The following is a 17,032-nucleotide window of genomic DNA, read 5'->3' as shown; positions in this document are numbered from 1 at the left end:
ACTTGTGTGGGATCAAGTATTGTGTGAGTCACTGAGCCTAGACTGAAACCCAGGTCTTTTGTTTTGAAATATTCTCTTCTTTTCCTGAACAAAGCTTGGGCAGGTAGAGGTCAAAGGGGCCTACTGAGTGAAGAAGTAGGACCTGGATAGGGCTGGGATCCCTCAGGGTACACATCTTTGGGGTTCCCAGCCCTCCCTGCAGCCTGTCCCCTTCTCCTGGGGACGATGGTGACAATTCAGTATGTCTTGCAGGACTGTAGCTCTCCAGAGGGTAATGGGTCCCCGGAACCCAAGAGACCAGGAGCGTCGGAGGCTGCCTCTGGAAGCCAGGAGAAGCTGGACTTCAACCGAAATTTGAAAGAAGGTAGGATGTCTGCCCTAGTTAGAAGCAGAAGCCTGAGGCAGGAAGGTGTTAAGACGGTTATTCCTCACCCCTTTGCTGTCTTCCAGTGGTGCCAGCCATCGAGAAGCTGTTGTCCAGTGACTGGAAGGAGAGGTTTCTAGGAAGGAACTCTATGGAAGCCAAAGATGTCAAAGGTGAAGGCTTGTCGGGGGTGGGGGAGATGTTTGAACCCCATCTCTCTTCTGGTCTGGTCATGCAGCCTGGCTCTGTAGGGCAGTTCTTGGTACCCTCATACCTATCCTGTGCCATCTGGCTCCTGCCTGGCCTTAGGGGTCATCACCGTCCCTCGCCTGGGGGGCCCCAAGCATTAGGTCTCACTCGTCCCATGCAGGAGAGGCCTGGTAGGAATCAAATCCCATGACTCTGAATCTGGGCTCTCACCAGGCACCCTTGTGACTTCAGGCGTGTCATTGCCACTTCCCAGGTCTAACCACAACATGAGCAGAAAGTTCCCTTTCACTCTAATTAATTCTAGGTCAGTTGGACCTAAGTGAATGAGAAGTAGTGATTAATGGGCTGCTTCTTGGGTTCCTTAGAGTGATTTTTTTTGTTTTGTTTTTGGTTTTTTTTTTGGGGGGGGGGTGGTTTTTGGAGATACGGTCTCCCTATGTTGCCCAGGCTGGAGTGCAGAGGCACAATCTTGACTCACTGCAGCCTCAACCTCCTGAGTGATCCTCCCATCTCAGACCCCTGAGTAGCTGGGAACACAGGCACCTGCCACCAAGCCAGGCTAATTTTTATATATTTTTTAATAGAGATGATGTCTTACTATGTTGCCCAGGCTGGTCTCAGACCCCATGGGCTCAGGCAGTCCTCCCACCTTGGCATCTCAAATTGCTGGAATTGCAGACATGAGCCACCCACCGCACCCAGCCAGAATGATCATTTTTGCATTGTCATCGATCACACCCACAGAGGGAACTTTAAAACCATAGAGATGCTCAGGCTCCACCCCCACCTATTGAATGGGAACCCTGGGGCATGGTAGGGGCCTGGGCCTCTATACTTCTCAAAGGATCCCTGAGTGATTCCGATGTTTAAAAAAAAAAAGAAAAAAGAAAAAAAAAGGTCTGTGGCCAGGCACTCAGGAATAAACTGCTGCATCAGACAGGAGCTAAACTGGAGGTCAGGGAAGCACTAACATTTATTGGTTGAGGACCACGTTCCAGATCCTGGACTAAGAGCTTTGCATATATTAGTGCTGCTGCTTCTTTTTTTTTTTTTTTTTCCTGGAGACAGCTCGCTCTGTTGTCCAGGTTGGAATATAGTGGTGCGATCTTGGCTCACTGCAAACTTTGCCTCCTGGGTTCAAGCAATTCTCCTGCCTCAGTCTCCCGAGTAGTTGGGATTACAGGCATGTGCCACCACACCTGGCTAATTTTTGCATTTTTATAGAGATGAAGTTTTACCATGTTGTTCAGGCTGGTCTCGAACTGCTGACCTCAAGTGATCCACCTGCCTTGGCCTCCTAAAGTGCTGGGATTACAGGCGTGAGCCACCACGCCTGGCCTCTATTAGCTCATTTATCCCTCACAGTAACCCTCTGAAGTGATTGTTATTATGCCCACTTAACAGATTCTAAAAACCCTAAAGTGCAGAGAAATTGGTAACTTGCCTAACAGCTCACAGGCAGCACGGGTGGAAATGGGAATTGACCCCAGAGCTGTCTTGTTTCAAAGCCGGAGTGTGCCCCACTGGATCCCTCTGATGGGATGGTTGTCCACCCTGACCCTGTGTGGTGCTGAGCACTCGAGGACATTCAAGAGGCCCAGGGCTCTGGGGCTGAGATGTCCCACTGTCAGCATTTTCAGGGGGCCTGGAATTTGTGGCTAATAGGGGAGAACTTCTAGGCTAGTAGTTGCCAGGTAGCAACATGAAGAGCCCCCTTTAAGGCAAGCATCTTGTGTTATCATCTCTGTGGCTCAGCCCCTAATGGTCCTGGGACACAGCAATTGCTCAATAAGTTTTTGATAGATGGGTGGATAGATGGATGGATGTATAGATGAACAAATAAAAAGTCTCAATGGGGGCTGTTTCACTGTGGAGCAGGGACCCAAGAGAGCCTAGCAGAGAAGGAGCTCCAGCTTCTGGTCATGATCCACCAGCTGTCCACCCTGCGGGACCAGCTCCTGACGGCCCACTCAGAGCAGAAGAACATGGCTGCCATGCTGTTTGAGAAGCAGCAGCAGCAGATGGAGCTTGCCCGGCAGCAGCAGGAGCAGGTAGGTCCTGTTCGGTGGGTGTGGCTTTCTTTCCAGGAAAAGGAGTATGTCAGGACCTAGAGAAGGGTGCCTTAGGGGCAGGCCTCACCAGTGCAAGCTGGGGCCTGGGGGCAGGCGGGACAGGGTCTATGGCCAGGGGCTGTAGGATTCCCACCTGGACTGATTCATGAGCCCTTGTGCGGGGTCAGGGTAGGAGGGTATGAAAGGGACTCTGCAGGAAGAGCAGCTTGCAGCTTCCTACCCAGCCTCCTGGTCCTGGAGGGAGGGATGAGCTTCCTACAAAAGGAGAACCAATTCTGAGGGCTGACTGCTCTGCTCCCTACTGCCACCGCACTCCACGGTTTGCCCCACTGTAGAAAGCAGGGCGTGGTTAGGGCTGGGCAGGCTCTGGGCCCCAGGGCTAATGTCCGTGACCCCCTCTGCCCACTCTTTCCCTCTCCCAGATTGCAAAGCAGCAGCAGCAGCTGATTCAGCAGCAGCATAAGATCAACCTCCTTCAGCAGCAGATCCAGGTAACGGGAAGGGAGACCCAGAGAGGCACGGGAGGTGGTTGAGGGAGTTGACACCAGCCTGGAGGGTGCTGGGGACAGGGGATGTGTACTGAGTTAAAGCACCAGAGCAGAATCACTCCGGCCTGACCCGAGGAGGGTTATTTCTGTTCTAGCCCCCAACCTGTCTTCCTTCCCTGATTTGAGGGAGGAGCCTGGCCTGTCTTCCTCCCCAGCTGAGATCTGAGGGCAGGTAGACAGGGGCCCACAGAGGTGGCCTAGGGTCAGAGGGATCCTTTAGAAAACTATCCCTGCTTTATTCCCTGTGCCTCTTGTCCATGGGTCCATTCTCTGTGTCGTAGGCTGACCATAGTTGGGTAGCTCTTTGGGTCCCTGGGGACTCACACAGGGTTTCTTTGCCTTCAGCAGGTTAACATGCCTTATGTCATGATCCCAGCCTTCCCCCCAAGCCACCAACCTCTGCCTGTCACCCCTGACTCCCAGCTGGCCTTACCCATTCAGCCCATTCCCTGCAAACCAGGTGAGTGAGAGAAGGGTGGTTCCAGCATGGCAGCCAACCTGTCCTGAGGTCAGGGAAAGCGCCCTGGAGCGACTCTCATCCATTAATTTGCTATGTGAACTTCCTGGGCCTCAGTTTTGGATCTGTGTGGTGGAAGAATAATCCTCTTTTTCTGAATCTTGCTGAATTTCACTGAACTTCACTGGGAGAATGAAAAGAAATAGCACACTGAAAAACCATAAAGCCCTTTCCAGATGTAAAATGATATAGCAATCCAGGTCTAGTCTCCCCAATTCGAGTATATTTACTGTGCCAGAATATTAATATCTGGAATATTGCCGGGTATGGTGGCTGATGCCTGTAATCCCAGCACTTTGGGAGGCCAAAGTGGGTGGATCACTTGAGGTCAGGAGTTTGGGGCCAGCTTGGCCAACATGGTGAAACCCCATCTTTACTAAAAATACAAAAATTAGCTGGGTGTAGTGGTGCATGCTTGTAGTCCCAGCTACTCAGAAGTCTGAGGCAGGAGAAGCGCTTGAACCTGGGAAGCGGAGGTTGCAGTGAACTGAGATTGCACCACTGCACTCCAATCTGGGTGACAGAGCGAGACTCCGTTAAAAAAAAAAAAATCTGGAATATTAACTGGGGTTTATAAATCTCCCAAATTCTTTTTTGTTTGTTTGTTTGTTTGTTTGTGTTTTGAGACACAGTCTCACTTGTTCTGTCACCTGGGCTCTGGAGTGCAATGATGTAATCTCAGCCCACTGCTGCAACCTCCGCCTCCCATGTTCAAGCAATTCTCCTGCCTCAGCCTCCCGAGTGGCTGGAATTACAGGTGCCCACCACTATGCCTGGCTAATTTTTGTATTTTTAGTAGAGACAAAGTTTCGCCATGTTGCCCAGGCTGGTCTCCTGACCTCAAGTGATCCTCCCGCCTCGGCCTCCCAAAGTGCTGGGATTACAGGCATGAGCCAACATCTCCCAAATTCTAACAGCCACGATTCCTATCTTCACACTCTTGCCCCTGCCTACACCATGTCACTCTGGCCATGTCACACTCTTGCCCCTGCCTACACCATGTCACCCCATCACTGAAATTCAGCAGACTGGCCATGTGTCAGACGAGGGTGTGGGACCTCATGGTGCAGGGCAGTTGGGGACGGAGCATGGAGTCTGGGATTTATTTTCTAGGCCGTGGGTGCATGTGAACGTTAGAGTAGTGAGTGTGTCATTCTGGCTTTGAGGAGTAGGGAGTGGAGGCCAGAAGCAGGACCTGCTGAGGTGATTCTAGCAATAAGGGATGATACCTGAACTAGGGCAGTGACAGAGAGTTATGGGGACAGGGCAGAGACGCTGCCCATAATTACCCAGGAGTGTGGACAGCTTTAAAGGCAACCTGTGCTAGTTCATCGTCCCTGTTCCACAGGTGAGAAAGAGACAGAAGAGGAAATTCCCTGAGGCCTGTAGGCTGTGGGCTTGGGTAGACTGCTCAGCCCCACCCGCCCTCCGCTCCTGCCTGGTTTTGGCCGGGCACTGCAGGGTGGTGTGAAGGGGAAACACGAAGGACTGAGAAAGCCAGGCCCCATCTTCATCCATTCAGGGGCTGTAGAAAGACACCATGGACTGGGTAGCTCATAAACAACAGACGTTTATTCTGCACATACAGTTCTGGGGGCTGGGAATTTCAAGATCATGAAGCCAGCATATTCGGTGTCTGGTGAGGGCCGACTTTCTGGTTCACAGATGGCGTGTCTCACTGTGTTCTCAGGTGGTGAAAGGGGTAAACAGGCTCCCTCAGGTCTCCAGTCTCATTCCTGAGGGCTCCACCCTCATGACCCAGTCGCCCCCCAAAGGTCCCACATCCTAATTCTATCACATTGGGAATTAGATTTCAACATAGAGGGGCACAAACATTCAGACCATAGCATTCTGCCGCAGACTCTCCCCAGGTCATTTTCTAGTCATATGCAAAATGCATTCATTCCATCCCAACAGGCACCCAAATCTTAACTTGTTCCAGCATCACTTCAAAAGTTTCAAGTCCAGAGCCTCATCTCATCTCACCTAGGCTGGGCGCAGTGATTCATGTCTAGAATCCCAGCACTTTGGGAGGCTGAGGCAGGAGGACTGCTTGATGCCAGGAGTTCAAGACCAGCGTGGGCAACAAAGTGAGACCCTGTCACTACAGGAAAAAAAAAAAAAAAAAAAGCCCAGCATGGTGGCCTGTGCCTGTGGTCCCAGCTACTTGGGAGGCTGAGGCAGGAGGATTGCATGAGCCCAGGAGGACAAGGCTGTAGTGAGCTATGTTTGCACCACTGTACACCCTCCTGGGAGACAGAGCGAGACATACAGAGACAGAGTGAGGCCCTGTCGCATAACAGACAAAAATAATAATAAATCTCACCTAAATCAGTTGTAGGTAAGACTCAAGGCATAATTTATTCTGAAGCAAATTCCCCTTCAGAACTGAGGAATGAATTTCTGAGGTCTGTAAGCTGTCCAGTTTATGGCACTTTGTTTCAACAGCCCGAGTGGACTAAGACAGGCCCAATGTGGAAGTTTCCAGTTAGCTGGGGGAATGTGGAGTGGAGAAGGTTGAAGGTGGAGGACGGGGCAATTCCAAACCATTGCAACTCCCCATGAATGTGGAGGAGAGCCATGGAAGCAAGGAGACAGTGATCTGGTCAGGGATAGGGCCCTCAACTGCTTTCTGGGCAAGTGAGGCAGTAAATAAGGTGTGGGAGCCTGGGACTGGCACGGCTTCCTCCCTCTTTGTTTGCTCCAGAAACTAAGCAAGCAAGGTCCCTTGCAAAAGCTGACTGCAAACAGTGGCCCTCCCTAGCTCACAAACCTTACACGGTGCTCTGTACCCACAGCATGGGCTCCACACTCCTGACCTCGGCCTTCATGGGCCTCGGAGCCAACCCGACCCTCATGGCCGGCCTCATTCCCCATAGCTCACCCTCACACACCCCACCACCCCATCTCCACCTGCCCGAATCCTGCCCATGCTGCAGGCACTAGCGCACACCTTGGCTCCCACAGGGAACCTGCTCTAGTTACCCCGCTAGAGCAGAGTTCGCTGGTGCTCTGCCTGTGTGGCTCTTATCACCACCTGCCAGGCACTTCGTGATTTCTACATGCGGCCTATCTCTTCACCTCTCCACCTGCATGCTGGGCCTGGGAGTGAGATAGGGTAGGTAGGAGTGCCATGTCAAGGAGAAGGAAAGGCTGTGGAGTCTAGAGGTCCTGAGTTCAAATCCTGATGCTGCCATTTCGTAGCTCTGTGGACAACCCATTTTTCTTCTTCTTTTTATTTTTTTAGTTTTGAAAATTAAAAATTTTTTTTTTTGAAACAGAGTCTTACTCTGTCTTTCAGGCTGGAGTGCAGTTGTGCGATCTCGGCTCACTGCAACCTCCGCCTCCTGGGTTCAAGTAATTCTCCTGCCTCAGCCTCCTGAGTATCTGGGATCACAGGCGCTTGCCACCATGCCCAGCTAATTTTTGTATTTTTAGTAGGGATGGGGTTTTACCATGTTGGTCATGCTGGTCAGGCTGGTCTTGAACTCCTGACCTTGTGATCCACTCACCTTGGCCTCCCAAAGTGCTGGGATTACAGGCATGAGCCACCGCACCCGGCTTAAATTCTTCATAATAGATATGGGGGTCTTGCTATGTTGGCCAGATTGGTCTTGAATTCTTGGCCTCAAACAGTCTTCCCACCTCAGCCTCCCAAAGTGCTAGGCGTGAGTCACCACACCTGGCCCCATTTGACTTCTAAGGTTTTCATTTCTTTTCTTTAAAATGGGATGATGATGTATTCAGCCTGTTATATATCACATACCATGTATTATTGTGAGATGATACACATGAGACGTTCTACACAACAGGCAGCCGCTTTTGTGCCCTGTGCCCAGTAGGTACAAAATAAAAGTAGCTGTTGGATGAATAGATGGTGTACCCTCTCTCATTGTGCCATTGGATGGGACTCTAGAATCTGGGAAACTCTATTTAGAGTGAGTTGGGAAGGGCGGGAACCCACTGAAGATACCAGTCAGCGTGCAGGGGCAGTGTGGGGTGAGGAGATAGGAGCCACCCAGCAGTGCTTTGGGGCTGGGGAGGGCAGTGGTTGGAACCAAGCTGGCCCAGCTCCGAGCTATTGCCCACCTTGTGGTGCTGGGACCTCGTCAAGCAGGGTGTCTGCTGTTCTGTGCTCATCCAGGACTTTTCTCCTTGCCGCCTTTTCCATAGTGGAGTATCCGCTGCAGCTGCTGCACAGCCCGCCTGCCCCAGTGGTGAAGAGGCCTGGGGCCATGGCCGCCCACCACCCCCTGCAGGTACCGCCCTTTACCCACTGGCCTGGGGCTCCCTCTCGAGCTTATGACGGCCAGCTGCTGTGTTAGGGGACTGCGGGGTGTGGACTGGTGAGCCCTGGCATCCTGTGTTCTTGTTCACCTGCTCCTTCTGCGCCCACTTTTCTGTCCGTCTCCTTGTGTGTTCTGGGTATGCTCACCTTCCTTCCTCTCTGTCCTGCTGTGGGAGTCTCCTTTGGTGTCTGTCATCCTCTGACCTGCCGGGTCTCCCTCAGGAGCCCTCCCAGCCCCTGAACCTCACAGCCAAGTCCAAGGCTCCTGAGCTGCCCAACACCTCCAACTCCCCAAGCCTGAAGATGAGCAACTGTGCGCCCCGCCCCCCCAGCCATGGAGGCCCCACGCGGGACCTGCAGTCCAGCCCCCCGAGCCTGCCTCTAGGTAAGCCTCCTGCTGCCTGCACTTGTCCTTCAGCCCTCTTTAGGGGAGGGCCAGCGGCATGATGTGACCTTGAGCAGGTCCCTTCTCCTCGTGGGTTCCAGATTTTATCAAACAAGGGGTTAGACCTGCTCTTAGCAGAAGATCCCCTTCCTCCTGTCCCTCATCATAATCTCTCTGGGTGTTCCAAGCATCAGGGATTCAGGCCAGAGTCGCACAGTTCCGGGGGTACGATTCTCATTTCTAGTCTATTGACATGCACAACAAATAGCCAGTGTAAGTGGCATCCCCTTGAGGACGTGCAATGCAGCCGCCCCGCAGAAGGACAGGAGGGAACAGTAACTCAGGTGCCTCATGGGAGTGGCATGGTGGGAGGCTGATGGAATTTGGACTCACACTGGGCTGATGCCCTCAGCTTCTCTCGCTTCTCTTCCGTCCCTTCTGCCCTCTCCCACAGGCTTCCTTGGTGAAGGGGACGCTGTCACCAAAGCCATCCAGGATGCTCGGCAGCTGCTGCACAGCCACAGTGGGGCCTTGGAAGGCTCCCCCAACACCCCCTTCCGTAAGGTAAGGTCCCCCACTCCCCTGAACCTGGAGGCAGCAACAAATGGTGGCCAGGGGTGGAAGACACAGTCTGAGGCCACCAAGAGAGGAGCAGGGAGAGGAGTGGGGTGATGCAGCAGAGGCTGATGTCAGGTTGCCCCTGTCAATCTAGGACCTCATCAGCCTGGACTCATCCCCAGCCAAGGAGCGGCTGGAAGACGGCTGCGTGCACCCACTGGAGGAAGCCATGCTGAGCTGTGACATGGATGGTGAGGGCTCAGGTGCGGGGCTGATGGGCAGGAGCGCCCAACTCTGCATCCCGCCAGGGCAGGCTGTGTCTGCCTCTGATCTCTTCCCTCCCTTGGTCTGTTGGGTCCTTTCCAGGTGTGTGTGCCTCCGCTGTCCCATTATGTGTCTGTTGGCTCTGTCTCTGAGTCTGCTTTCCTAAGTTTTGTGGCTGCTGAGTTTCTGCTCTCTCTTGAGGCCATACCGCTGTGATTTTCTTGTGTGTCTGTCTCTCTGGTTCCCTGGCTGGGCCTCTGCTGATAACTTGCTGTTTCTTCTGCCCCATCTGCTCCTGCCTTGCTCCTCCTTGGCTGACTGCTGTGGGAGCCTCCTCAATGCCTCCTGCTGGTCAAGTAGGGGACGTCTCTCTGCTGGCCCTGGGGCACTCTTGGGACCCCAGACAGGCTGCCTGGCTGACTTCACTCCTGTCTCCCAGGCTCCCGCCACTTCCCCGAGTCCCGAAACAGCAGCCACATCAAGAGGCCCATGAACGCCTTCATGGTGTGGGCCAAGGACGAGCGGAGGAAGATCCTGCAAGCCTTCCCAGACATGCACAACTCCAGCATCAGCAAGATCCTTGGTAAGGGCCAGTGGCTGAGGCCGTGGTTCAGTATGACCTGGTTGCGGGAGCCAGCTGGGTCTCTTTAGGGCGTGCCTGGTGATGTTCCATACTGTGTTGGACTCCCGTAGAATCTGATGATAGGGGTGCAGGAGTTGCTGGGGATGTGAGGGCAGCTGGGTCCTGGGGTCTTACCACTGACGTGTTTGGTAGCATCTGTCCTCAAGAACTCAAGGAGTGTGTGTGTGTGTGTTTACATTCTTTAGTACTCATGATCTAAATGTTTGTCCAGACCCTTGCTCTGGCAGAAAACAGGAGAGACTACTGTTCTGGGCTATCACTAGAAAGATTTTTTTTAGTTACATGTCCTTACTGGTGGCCACAGAGGGACGTCGGGCAGGGCAGATGGGGCTCGAGGGGGCAGTTGTTTTCAAGATTGAAGCTCCTGTGGTGTCAGCGCAGGGCAGGACTCTTGTCGACTGAGACATCAGGTATTTTGCCCTGAGCAGGGAGCCTGTCTGGGTTGTTGAAGGCCGGAGGTGGCTGCTCTTTTGTTTATGAAAATCAGGCAGGCCAGAGGCTCAAGGAAGTTGCTGCATTGTTAGGAACATGGGTGGGTACTGAGTCTTAAGCTGGCAGTTGGATACCCCTATACAGGCTAACTTCATTCATTCATTTGCCCAATGTCCAAGGAGCACCCATATCGGGCCAGGCCCTTGCTAAGTGCTTGCACATATATCATCTTGTGGACCTACCTGGGGACCAAGATCTTCTCAGGTCCTGCATGGGGCTTGGGGTGGTCAGCAGAGCCCAGCACTGACTGCCTGCCCCTGGGGGGTTGGGTCAGGATCTCGCTGGAAGTCCATGACCAACCAGGAGAAGCAGCCCTACTATGAGGAACAGGCACGGCTGAGCCGGCAGCACCTGGAGAAGTATCCTGACTACAAGTACAAGCCACGGCCTAAGCGCACCTGCATCGTGGAGGGCAAGCGGCTGCGTGTGGGCGAGTACAAGGCCCTGATGAGGACCCGGCGTCAGGATGCCCGCCAGAGCTACGTGATCCCGTGAGCAGGCCCCTGCCACAGGCAGCCAGGAGACTGTGTGTGCATGTGTAGCTCTCATGAGTGGCTGGGTGTCAGTGTGTGGCCTGCCTTTGTGTGTGACCCCAGGGGTGCTGTGTGGATGCCTATGTGTGTGTGTTATCTGTGTGTAGTTGAGCCTGCACGTGCGACTCGACTGTGTATGGCTATATATGTGACTATGGTGACTACTCAGTGGCTGAGGATATAGGAATGTGACTGGAGGACTGGCCACATGGACCTGGAGAAAGTGCCTGTAGATCCCACTGCCAGTGAACTCAATAGAAATTCAAAGGTGCTAGAAATAAAAGTATTCATCACACAGAAAGGTTCCTGACTTGACTAAAGCAAGCACCCTAGTCTATTCCTTTAAACAGGACATCTCCCAGGGCATTTAAAATATACAATTTCTACCTGGTGTGGTGACATACACCTGTAATGCTAGCACTTTGGGAGGCTGAGGCAGGAGGATCCCTTGAACTCAGGAGTTTGGGACCAGCCTAGGCAACGTAGTGAAATCTCATCTTTAAATAAAATTAGCCTGGTGTGGTGGTGCACACCTGTAGTCCCAGCTACTCGGGAGGCTGAGGCAGGAGGATCCCTTGAGCTCAGGAGTTTGGGACCAGCCTGGGCAACATAGTGAAACCTCATCTTTAAATAAAATTAGCCTGGTGTGGTGGTGCACACCTGTAGTCCCAGCTACTCGGGAGGCTGAGGCAGGAGGATCACTTGAGCCTGAGAGGCTGACACTGCAGTCACACTGTTCTCCAGCATGGGTGACACAGCATGACCCTGTCTCTAAATATAAGTAAAGAAAACATAAAATACACAGTTTCTAAAAACTGGATTCGAACATGATCCTCCAAGAATATTGTCTGTTGAACATATCTATGGCCCTGGGTCTGCAGGTCATCTACAGGGTTGTAGGTTCAGTGAATCTGGCCATCAGAAAGCAGGCTGGGGGCAGGGTATATAAGTCACAGTCAAGAGTGTGTGGAGTGAGAGTGCACACTTTGAGGAGGCTTGGAGGGGAGATGGGTTTGGGGTTGAATCAAGTGTGCATCCATCACCGTGCCCCTTCTCTGCCCCGCAGCCCGCAGGCTGGCCAGGTGCAGATGAGCTCCTCAGATGTCCTGTACCCTCGGGCGGCAGGCATGCCGCTGGCACAGCCGCTGGTGGAGCACTATGTCCCTCGTAGCCTGGACCCCAACATGCCTGTGATCGTCAACACCTGCAGCCTCCGAGAGGAGGGCGAGGGCGCAGATGACAGGCACTCGGTGGCTGATGGCGAGATGTACCGGTACAGCGAGGACGAGGACTCGGAGGGCGAAGAGAAGAGCGATGGGGAGTTGGTGGTGCTCACAGACTGATCCTGGCTGGGTGGGCCCGGCCCCTTCTCCTCTGGGGAAGACCTCGTCCCAACCCGATGGGCACAGCCAGCCAACCTAAGACTATGTTGGTACTTGGACTTGTTCGTGCCCCAGAGATGGGCAAAGCTGTGCACTTGTAGATACATTCATGAGGGGAGAGGTGCCCTCCCTTCCTGAGGAGCTGTTGGCCTGGGTGGGCAGGAACTGCAATATGGCCATGGGCTGAGCTGGCTGAGCACCTCAGCCTTTAGGGCTCATGGCCAGGGGACACTGTGTGACTCTCCTCTCTTGCAAGTCTATTCACCTGGGGTATGGCAGCTACTGACCTGTCTCCCTGGGGTCACATGCTTTGTTTCCATTCTTGTCCTGGCTGGACCAGTCACTGTGGGACCAACACCCCCCCCCACACTCCCCCAGACTGCTCGTCTATCACCAGGATCGCTTTGCACTTTGTGCGAAAGGGTCTGGCTGTCCCTTGCTGTTTTCATCTCTGCCAAGCCCATTGCGCCTCTGGCTGCTGTGTGTGTGCGTGTGCACGTGTGTGTGTTTCATCTGTTCATTCATTGCACAAGATATTTATTGAGTGCCCACTACGTGCCAGGCACTGTTGCTGAGTTCCTGTGGGTGTGTCTCTCGATGCCACTCCTGCTTCTCTGGGAGCCTCTTTCTGTGCTTCTCTTTGTCCCCAAATTGCTACCTCTTTGTCAGTCTGGGTGTCTCAGGTTCTGTGTGTCCTTGTGTGCATTTCTGTCTCTCTCTGTCCTTGTCTCTCTGCAAGGCCCTTTATTTCTCTCTTTCTTGGTGTCTGTCCGTGCTCCCTTTGCCCTCTGGATTATCTGGATCTGTGTAGGCCCCTGGTCTGCCCTGGGCTCATCAGCCTTCCTGACCTCCTCCTGCCCTCCCCTTCACTCCCTCCCTGGCTCTGCCAGTCGGTTCCCACGGAGCCATTTTTAGCTCTGATCAGCATGGGAATGTGCCTCGGCCTCCAAGGGGCTTTGTCCTGGTGCCCCCGCCCCTGGTCCCAACCTGATCCCACGAGGGAGTCGGGACAGGAGGATTGATGGTGCTCCCCTTCCTGCCAGCGTCAGAGGCCCTGGAGAGGGCTCTCCATGGCAGCTGGTCTTTATTCCTCCCTCATGAGCACAGGGCAGGGGGCTCCCCATTCTTGGAAGAGGTTGAGAAGACTCCTGGGCTTTAGCCTCTCCCACCCAGCCCTGCTCCTCACCTGCCTGCCTTCCCCTCCCCCACTCTATACTGGGGACTGGATCTCAGCCTCTGATCAGTTTCACAAAGTTTGTTCCCTAAGGAAATCAAATCCCATTGTCACCTAACTCTAAAGATCTAAACAGTCCACGGATCAGTATGGGAACCCCAAATCCCACAGGGCCAGATGTGGAGTCTGTGTCTGCCCCCATCTTCTCTTCATCTTCAAAGCCCCCACTTCTCTCCAGGCTGTTTCTTTTTTTATGACTGTAAACATAGATAGTGCTTTATTTTGTTAATAATAAGATAATGATGAGTAACTTAACCAGCACATTTCTCCTGTTTACACTCGGGGGATTTTTTTGTTTTCTGATGACATAATAAAGACAGATCATTTCAGAATCTGGCCCTTGTGCAGGGGAGGAGGGAGGCTGGCCTAAGTCCAGAATTCCTAAATATGCCACCAGCCTGGGCACCACTGTCCCCTGGTGGCAGCCTGAGAAAGCTTCAGGCCTGGGGCTTCGTAGGAATCGGCTTCATGCAAGGGAATCCCAGGCCAGGTCTGTGAGTGACACACGCCATCCACAGAGCCCACACTGAATGCCCCTACCTTGAGGAGGTGAGGCCACCTGGATCCTAAGAAGGCAATAGTAAGAGCACTGTAATAGGAGTCAGGAAGCTCAGGGTCTCCCTAGAACTGGCCACATGGCTGGGGTTGGGGAGTGGGAGCCAGGTCTCTCCTTGTCCTCATCTGACAACAAGATTAAACCTTATACCTGGTTCTTATTCAGAGAAGGAGCCCTTTGAGACTCTAATGAAAGCTGTGGATCCTTTTCTCAGAAAAGGGCTCACAAAGGTTTACCCTGAAGCCCAGCTGAGGCCCCCACAATGCTAATTAATGAAGCAGGGTCTCTAATGATAATGCTTCAGGATCTCCATGACACATGATTTGAGTGAACACTTCAGACCTAGTTATCACATTGGGAGAAGTAATAGGCCTGCAAGGGCCGGATGACAGACTGAAATGCCTCAAAAATGCATATTAACCAGGCTTTAGAGAGACAAATCTTGTGGCGAAAAATTAATCCCATCAGTATAGAGTTGGGACAGCAAAACCGAATGGCAGTTCTTGTGGAAGAGTTGGACTTGGGCTGAATTAATAGAGGTTTGTGTTCACAACAAGGGAGGTGATGGTCCAGTGTACCCCACACAGACCTAGTCTGAGGGACAGCATGCCCTACCTCGCCCCGTCACTAGGGAAGTCTGGCCTCACAGTGGAGGGGCCCCAAAGCAGGCACCCCACATGGAGGAGCACAGGAGGGATCCTGGTGGACATTGTCCTTAGAGGAGGAGTCAGAAGGGTCAGGCATGTTTCCTCTAGAAAACAAGACAGAGTTGGACAGAAAGGACAGGATTACTTTCTCCAAAGCTGCCAGGTGGGCAAAGTGTAGTATTCCACAAAGTTCATGAGGCAGAACTTCAGCTCTTGGATGAGGTTCAAGGCTGTCTTGACATAAAGAACACCTTTTCCACAAATAGAGTGAACTTCCCAACTCGGGAAGTCCTCAAGCTCTTGAGTCCTGGTGGAGGGATTTCTAGATTGGAGAGGGTAGTGGTGAGAGAGGGCAGGTGTGGTCAATTCTAGGACTACAAAGTTGGGAGGGTGTGGAATGGAGACTGCCCAAGAATTAAGCGCCCAGCCATTTGGTCTGGGGAGCGTCCTGGATGCTGGCTGGCTGTTTTTTCCCCAGCCCAGGTTCTCAGAGCCTCCTCTCCTTTGCCCTCCTCACGCCATATCTGGAAAAGATGCAGGCAGATGTGGGAGGAGGAGCTGGTGGTGGCGCCTGCCCCCTGGTGGTCACGATGGAGAGCTGCTCATTGCACCTCCCACTGTCCATCCCCTCCCCCTCCGACCTCGGCCCCCGGCCTCCTCCACTTTTCCAAACCAGGTCCTGCCAGTCTCAAGACTCTCCTAACCTGGCTCATTCCCACCTGTCGGTTCTGAGTTCCTCTTCCCTTCAAGTGCTCTTGTCTTGCCTGCCTTATTCCATCTGCTGAGACACAGTAGCGGGCCATGGAGCCCCACCCCCTGTCCCATGAGAGGCAGGATGAGGCCAGGTGGTTGCAGAGGCCAGGAGCCCAGTGGCGTGGTCATTACCGGGAAAGCTGGGCCACAAGTTCGTCCCTTCCGTGCGTCTCCGGCAGAGACCGTGGGGCAGAGCCCGTTGGGAAGATGGATATGCCCGGGTGTCCTTTAACTAGAGCTCTTTGCTAAGAGTCTTGGAAGGGGCCCGAGGGGGTGGAGCCCAGATCACACTTGGGAGGCTCCCAGGCCCGGTGTTCAGCCAGGAGGGCAGGAGTGCTGGTTAGCCTGGGGTGGCAGTGAAAGGAGCGAAGGAGGAACTCGCAGTCTTTGGGGGACAGGATTGTGTTCCCTGCCACCACACCAGCTCACTTCACTGGAGGACTGCGGGAATGAGAATACCTTCTTAGAGGCAGCAGTGGGATGATGGCTGCTGTTAATTCCTTCCCATGCAGATGGTGGCCAGGGCCTCAGGGGCACAGGATAATACCTGGGGGGGCTCTGTCCCAGCCATTCCCTACTCACCAGTGCGACACTTGTCTCCAGTGCAACAGCATCAAGGCCCAGGAGGCTGGAAACAAAGCTGGCTTCACAGTGTTAATTCTGCCCTCAATTCTAGAGGTGGCTCGAAGAGGAACAAGGAGCGGGGACACTGCTGTTTAGTCCAGACAGGTCATGGCTGTGACCACCTGACCCCACGGGTGACCCCCAGGGGGCCCCTACTTGACCAGCCCTGGCAGCATCCCGATGTCTGGGCACCTCTTTCGCCCATGTCCCCCCAGTGGTAACCCCCAAGGCTGCTGCCCATAGAAGGCCTGGCTATGCTGGATCACCATGACCTTGAAGGTGCCAGCTCCAGTGGTTGCCATGGCACCAGGGTGCTTTTTGCAGGCAAAAGCCAAACAACCAGAGTCCACCTGGCAGGCTGCTGCTGCTGTTGCCTCTGCTGCCCCTAAGGGCACTGGGCACTTGCTGGCAGGGGGGCAGTCCTGGAGCAGCTGCTGCCTGGTGCACAGCCTGGGAAGTACAGCCGGAGTGACTGGGCTGCTAAGAGGGGTGCCTCTTTCTCATCTTTGAGTTTCTGCTCTTCCTTCCCCCTGGCCTTCTGAGAAAGGGACGGATTGGTTCCAGAAATCACTCCTGCCTGTTCTCAGGCAGAGCAGCCCCTTCCCCACCCCACCGACAGCTGGGAGCCAGAGATGACCCAGAAAGATGTCCTGAGCACTTCTTTTTAGGATGTCACTGGTTCATCTCCCGAGTTAGCCAAAGTCCTTGTAATCCACAGCCTAGTTCCCTCTAAGCAGTGCTTTACCAGGTTTGACTGGTAGGTTCTACCAAGAGAGTCAAAGGCAGAGAAGCTGAGTGAGAGAAATAGGGGCCCTGCCCAGAGCCTTCGGAGCTAGGTGCACAGGAGGATGTGTGCAGGTGGCTACCTTGACTTCAGCATGAAGCCCAGGTGGACATCAGGAGGGGTTACAGCACCCCTCAGCCCCCATGCAGGGGTCAGTTCCTCACCATTGTCACTCAGA

General features: G+C 53.6%; 1 protein-coding gene across 5 annotated transcripts in view; it reads left to right on the top strand.

The window, feature by feature from the left end:
* Nucleotides 1-16,932, top strand: part of SOX13 (SRY-box transcription factor 13) — a 58,644-nt gene extending 41,712 nt beyond the window's left edge. For 2 of the 5 annotated variants that reach the window (XM_007988849.3, XM_007988844.3), the window contains exons 3-14: nucleotides 253-364; nucleotides 451-537; nucleotides 2,453-2,625; nucleotides 3,069-3,137; nucleotides 3,540-3,654; nucleotides 7,885-7,970; nucleotides 8,222-8,384; nucleotides 8,839-8,948; nucleotides 9,097-9,205; nucleotides 9,646-9,789; nucleotides 10,616-10,832; nucleotides 11,941-16,932. In XM_007988849.3, coding sequence (XP_007987040.1) covers nucleotides 253-364; nucleotides 451-537; nucleotides 2,453-2,625; nucleotides 3,069-3,137; nucleotides 3,540-3,654; nucleotides 7,885-7,970; nucleotides 8,222-8,384; nucleotides 8,839-8,948; nucleotides 9,097-9,205; nucleotides 9,646-9,789; nucleotides 10,616-10,832; nucleotides 11,941-12,217 — 1,662 coding nt within the window. In that variant the 3' untranslated portion in view covers nucleotides 12,218-16,932. The remainder of the gene's footprint in view (nucleotides 1-252; nucleotides 365-450; nucleotides 538-2,452; nucleotides 2,626-3,068; nucleotides 3,138-3,539; nucleotides 3,655-7,884; nucleotides 7,971-8,221; nucleotides 8,385-8,838; nucleotides 8,949-9,096; nucleotides 9,206-9,645; nucleotides 9,790-10,615; nucleotides 10,833-11,940) is intronic. The other 3 variants (XM_007988848.3, XM_007988846.3, XM_007988847.3) reach the window with 3 other exon arrangements.
* Nucleotides 16,933-17,032: the final 100 nt, after the last annotated feature.

Source organism: Chlorocebus sabaeus, chromosome 25 (genome assembly GCF_047675955.1).
Source record: "Chlorocebus sabaeus isolate Y175 chromosome 25, mChlSab1.0.hap1, whole genome shotgun sequence".
In the NCBI taxonomy this organism is placed as follows: Eukaryota; Metazoa; Chordata; class Mammalia; order Primates; family Cercopithecidae; genus Chlorocebus; species Chlorocebus sabaeus.
The sequence above is the reverse complement of the archived record's forward strand: the minus strand, read 5'-3'. Positions and strand labels throughout refer to the sequence as shown.